General features: G+C 38.6%; 1 protein-coding gene across 1 annotated transcript; it reads left to right on the forward strand.

Moving 5' to 3' along the window:
• The first annotated feature begins 1644 nt into the window (after positions 1-1644).
• On the forward strand, positions 1645-4297 carry myca (MYC proto-oncogene, bHLH transcription factor a). The gene is made up of 3 exons (XM_026201149.1): positions 1645-1904; positions 2256-2881; positions 3288-4297. The coding sequence occupies exons 2-3, from the start codon at positions 2263-2265 to the stop codon at positions 3866-3868; spliced, it is 1200 nt and encodes a 399-aa protein (XP_026056934.1). The 5' UTR covers positions 1645-1904; positions 2256-2262; the 3' UTR covers positions 3869-4297.
• The last annotated feature ends 1306 nt before the right edge of the window (positions 4298-5603 follow it).

Raw genomic sequence — 5603 nt, forward strand, 5'->3', positions numbered from 1 at the left:
GAAACACTGTTTTGGATGACTTTGACTTACATTTATATGGAAGAATTTGATGATGGTTACATTTCTTGATTGTTTTGTTGCAACAACATTATCCACAGCTAATATGTAGCCTATGCATTCTAATAAACTTGTTGGTTTCTACAAGCATGGTTTCTACAAACCGTACTGTCATTACATGTTTATATATAGAAAGTATTTCTAGACTTTGCATGACTCATACTTTTGTGTCAAAGTCAAACAAATTCTAGGAACACTTTCTAGCACACAAAATAGATGGTGAATTGCCCTAAATATATTTTTTTTGTATTTCAGACTTTTGTGAATTATTGCGATGTGTAGCCAAAACATTCAATCACACCGATACCGATACCCAAACCCCAGGATGTGTCCTAATCAAATCAAAAGAGAAAATGCAGATAACACATTTATAAAAGAAATTATAGACATATTATTGCTCTTAGTGCAAATTGTTTGAGAAAATCTGCAGCTTCCTAATGTGGGGCAGTTGTGTTGCCAATGTGGGACACTGAAAAGTCAATGATAGAAGTCCAAAATCACCTTGATTCATGTGGAATAATAAGATGCTTTTGGTTATGTATGGTTAAAAACATGGATAATTGAATATCATCAGATATGATACAATATGATGCATTGATGAATTTATAATAAAGACATTAAGCAACTATAATCATTGGCCCATGTTGTTATGTAGATAGAAAAGCACAAACATTTTTTAAGCACATTAGACCAAAATGTAACAGGACTGTCTTTTTTTAAATTAATTTATACTCCTTAATATCAAGTTTGTCCAAACTCTATGTCACTTGACCTTCGGGTGGTCTTCACATAATGTGCTTCCTGTCTGATGATTGCTCTGCCCTCAAATATAACTGGAAATCTGAGAGGTCATATGATTTTGATGACATGATACCACAGCTTTGGCAAACCCATAGTTTCACTGTCATTTATGTATTTATGGGGGAGCTACAAACACTAGTCCTTAGGAGTCCCACTTTATGGCAATTCACCCTATGATAAATTCTAGCACATGAAAATGAAGAAATAAAGGAAATTAAAAATACAAAGAATTACAATAAACAAAAAAAAAAAAAAAAAAATGTAATTTCACATAAAGATGTCCTATGCTTTGCTCTGGTTTCTTAAAACCAAGTAACATAACGTTGTATTTGTTTTAAAAATAACACAAATGTGTTTTCTTTCAACCTATTTTGCTTTTCTTTATTTTCTTTCTTCATTTATTTATTTAATTTTTCTAACAGAATAAGACAGAAATTAAATTTTAAATAATTTATATGATTTTGTTTCATCCTTGTTAACTTAAACACATATATCACTGCGCGAGAGAATCCTTCCCAATGATTTAAAATTCCCGCCCATGTGTACTTCCGCCAGTAAATAGTCCCACATTTATCGAATTCAGCAATACATTAAACATGTCTTCTACTAATAGTAAAGACATTACTAATTACTAAATACTAATATTGCTTTCCAATGCGTCTTTGTTTTTTGTTTTTATTTCGGATGTGTGAACCTTGCGGAGGGATTTAATTCGCAAACAACCGTGCTTGTTTGGCGGGAAACGTCGGTGCGCAACGTAATACGTCAGTGATTTGCTCCTCGCGGGAGCTGCAGAAATTATACCTCCTGCGCCTGTCACACTCACAGACTAGTCTGGCCAGCATCCGAGACGTACACAGGAGCGCATCGTTGATTACATTTTCCATCACTTTCCATTTGACCAGGTCTCTGATTCCACTTATGCTGCTAGAGACTGGAGTAAACTGTTGGATCTTACTTTTTGCTGCTGGTTTGTTTTGGTCCTCTTTTCACTGCATCGCGTCTAGAGAGAAATCATTCTGAAGCTGCATTCGTTAATTTACACGGTAAGGATCCGGCATTTGTTATTGCATGCATCTTTTAGACTTAAAGTGCAACTTGCGTGTTATGTGTGCAAATGTCTTTATATTTCTAACAGGAATTTGAATGTTGCACGCTCAAAGATTGCACTAGAAGCAAGACTGCTTTTTAATGTTTTGATAGTAAACCCCGCTTTGGGGTTTAATTGTTACACACGATTAAGTTCCATTATTTAGCAATTTTTTTCCACCCCATGCATGTTATGCATAGTGTAAATATGTGCATTAGTAAAAGCGTTTTGTTGTGATGTGTAGTTAGACGTTGCATATGCACTGTAACGTTAGTAATTCCAATGTGTGTGTTTTTTTTTCCTCTAGTGTCAAAATGCCGGTGAGTGCGAGTTTGGCGTATAAAAACTACGATTACGACTACGACTCAATCCAGCCCTATTTTTACTTCGACAACGACGATGAGGATTTCTATCACCACCAGCAAGGACAGCCTCAGCCTCCAGCTCCCAGCGAGGACATTTGGAAAAAATTCGAGCTGCTGCCCACGCCGCCCCTCTCTCCCAGCCGGAGACAGTCGCTCTCCACCGCCGAACAGCTGGAGATGGTCAGCGAGTTCCTGGGAGACGACGTGGTCAACCAGAGCTTCATCTGCGACGCGGACTACTCCCAGTCATTCATCAAGTCCATCATCATTCAGGACTGCATGTGGAGCGGCTTTTCTGCCGCCGCCAAGTTAGAGAAAGCCGTTTCTGAGAGGCTGGCGTCCCTGCACGCTGCAAGGAAGGAACTGATATCTGACAGCAGCTCAAATCGACTCAGTGCAAGTTATTTGCAGGATCTGAGCACCTCCGCATCAGAATGCATTGACCCCTCTGTGGTCTTTCCGTATCCCCTCACAGAGTCCAGCAAATCTAACAAGGTTGCTCCATCACAACCCATGCTTGTCCTGGACACTCCACCTAACAGCTCCAGCAGCAGTGGCAGCGATTCTGGTACGTTATGCATTATTTTTTGTCATTTCTGACATGCAGAATCTTGATTTAGCTGGTTACTGCGTGCGCAAATGCTTGCATTTTCTAAGTGACCTTTACATGTCAACGGTGAGGTGGTGTGCCGGTCACGGTGCTTTATCCTCATACCCTTGATGCAATGATTGGTGTAAGTGGTGGTTGCATAAGATCACCTCCCCTTTGCTAGACCCGAGTCAGATCTGTAGGAAAGACTGAAATGTGCAAATATCAGCTGACGAGTAAAGTGGGCGGGAACTGAATGCAGAGATTCCCCCTACCTCAGCCTTTGGGCAAAACCAATTGCCAAATTCTGTTCAAATTCCCATCGCGCTGTTAATGAACTTGTTTTTTTTTAAGTTATTAATTTATTTTTGTAATTTAATTGCAGAAGATGAAGAAGAGGAGGAAGAGGAGGAGGAAGAAGAAGAAGAGGAAGAAGAGGAGGAGGAAGAAGAAGAAGAAATTGATGTGGTGACTGTGGAAAAGCGTCAAAAAAGGAATGAGGCAGATGTGTCGGATTCAAGGTACCCCAGTCCCCTGGTGTTGAAGCGCTGTCACGTCTCCACCCACCAGCACAACTACGCCGCCCATCCCTCCACGCGGCATGACCAGCCGGCTGTCAAGAGGCTACGACTGGAGACCAGCAGCAGCAACAGGCATGGGAAGCAACGAAAATGTACGAGTCCCCGGACATCGGATTCTGAGGACAATGACAAACGCAGGACTCACAATGTGCTGGAGCGCCAACGTAGAAATGAACTCAAACTCAGCTTTTTTGCATTACGGGACGAGATCCCTGAGGTTGCAAATAACGAGAAAGCTGCTAAAGTTGTTATTCTAAAGAAGGCGACAGAGTGCATTCACAGCATGCAGTTGGATGAGCAAAGGTTGCTGTCCATCAAAGAGCAGCTGAGGCGAAAGAGCGAACAGTTAAAACACAGGCTGCAGCAACTGCGGAGTTCACATTAATGGACCTGTGTCACAAGAGTGAAAGTGAAAAGACTTTTTAAGAACCCGCTCCCCCTGATTTTTTTATGCAAGTTAAACTGTTGCTATGTATAGTTCAAGTTGCATGTCCAATGCATTTTTTTTTCTTTTGAATATTGTCAGTTCTTTTCATGTTTAAAACTGCGACAGTTTAAAATATAAGGTGGTTAAAATCCATTTGTATTTAAGTCATTTATTTTTATTAATAAAATGAAAAAAAAAAAATAGGGCTGCACAACCCTAAAGTAAAAATTGTTTTGTATGTTTTTGTATATAATGAATAAATATTTCCTAAGAAATGTATTTTTGGATCTGTATTAGCTACTTGTTCTCATAAACCATATTCTGTTTCGCTATGTTTTTTTTTCTTCATGTTTTGACAATTATAAATGAATTTCTTTTTGAATTTGACTCTGGTCTGTCTTAGTCTCTTTGCACTGAACCCCTTATACACATAGATCAGACACTTTTGCAAGAAGTTTGGGAAATATTCAGAGAAACTTGATATTTGCTTTCTTTATTCATAATGTATTGTTACTTTGATAAACTGGTAAGCATTTCAGGGATTTTCCCAGTCAGAAAGGGCAGTTAAAGTTTTCCCCTGTTTAAAATAATGTGTTATTGCACTTTCTGTCATGAAGTCAGCATTGAAAAACTTAGAAAATGCAAAAGTACTCAATTGAATCCCCTCCCATCTAGATGAAAGTTGGGCTCATTCATATTTGGCATTCAAATAAGCAACAGCCCAAAAAATGAAAGGCATTGCAAAGCTGTTTTGAGGGACTGCTGCCAGAAAACCTAACAAAGGGGATTTTGACAGCAAGAGAATCAACTTTTAGGTGATTTACCATGGTTCACATGTTAAGATTTGATAGGTGATGACTCACAGTCCACTGTCCTTAATAGATACATAGGTACTTTAAAATATTTTGTAACATTTTATACTTTTAATGACTAACAGATTGCACCATTACAATGTCTTGTTGAAACACCTTTTACAATCTAAAAGCTATTCTTTTGAAATCTATAATTCGCACACTGTTCTGCAGTGATGCTACACCAATTTCTGAGTGGTTTACATCTTGATAACACATATTAGCCTACATTAGCAGGTCGTTGCCACATCCACAACTGATGCTCCAAGATGCTCCACGAGCAAGGTGAAAACTAGTTTAGTATATTAGTTTAGTGCTAGTTAGTTATCAAACACATTTTACAGACCTCCGGGAACAAAAATCGCATTCGCTTGAGATATATAAACATATTTTACATATTTTAATAGACAGACAGACAGACAGACAGACATCCTGCCCCATAATTCCACCCTGTAGCCTATCTTATGTGTAGACCTCATTTGTGTCTAATGGTGAATTTTTAGTCCTGTGTTAATATAAACTCTTATAACCACTATAAATGATTATTATATCTATTGTCTGAATCTACATTATGTATAATAACGATATTATTAGCCAATTCAGACGACAATTCCTGCGTTAAGGATCAATCAAGCTTGTCACATCAACTCTTTGCGTGCTTTATATCTTTTCCAAATGCTCAATGCTGCTGAGTTCGATTACATGCAGTTATAAGCTTTTTGCACGAATCTATTTCCATGCCGACTAAACAAAGCTGTGATTTTTTCCCCCCGACGCTGCTGTATTAGAGGAATGTGACGTCATGGATTGTATGTGACTGTACGCAGCGCCTGCCGCTGAGC

Source organism: Carassius auratus, chromosome 24 (genome assembly GCF_003368295.1).
Source record: "Carassius auratus strain Wakin chromosome 24, ASM336829v1, whole genome shotgun sequence".
Classification (NCBI taxonomy): domain Eukaryota; kingdom Metazoa; phylum Chordata; class Actinopteri; order Cypriniformes; family Cyprinidae; genus Carassius; species Carassius auratus.

Excerpts from the sequence above, each read along its gene's own strand:
- myca (XM_026201149.1), top strand. The coding sequence starts at position 2,263 with ATGCCGGTGAGTGCGAGTTTGGCGTATAAAAACTACGATTACGACTAC. Across the intron at positions 2,882-3,287 it reads CAGCAGTGGCAGCGATTCTG|AAGATGAAGAAGAGGAGGAA; the intron begins GTACGTTATGCA and ends ATTTAATTGCAG.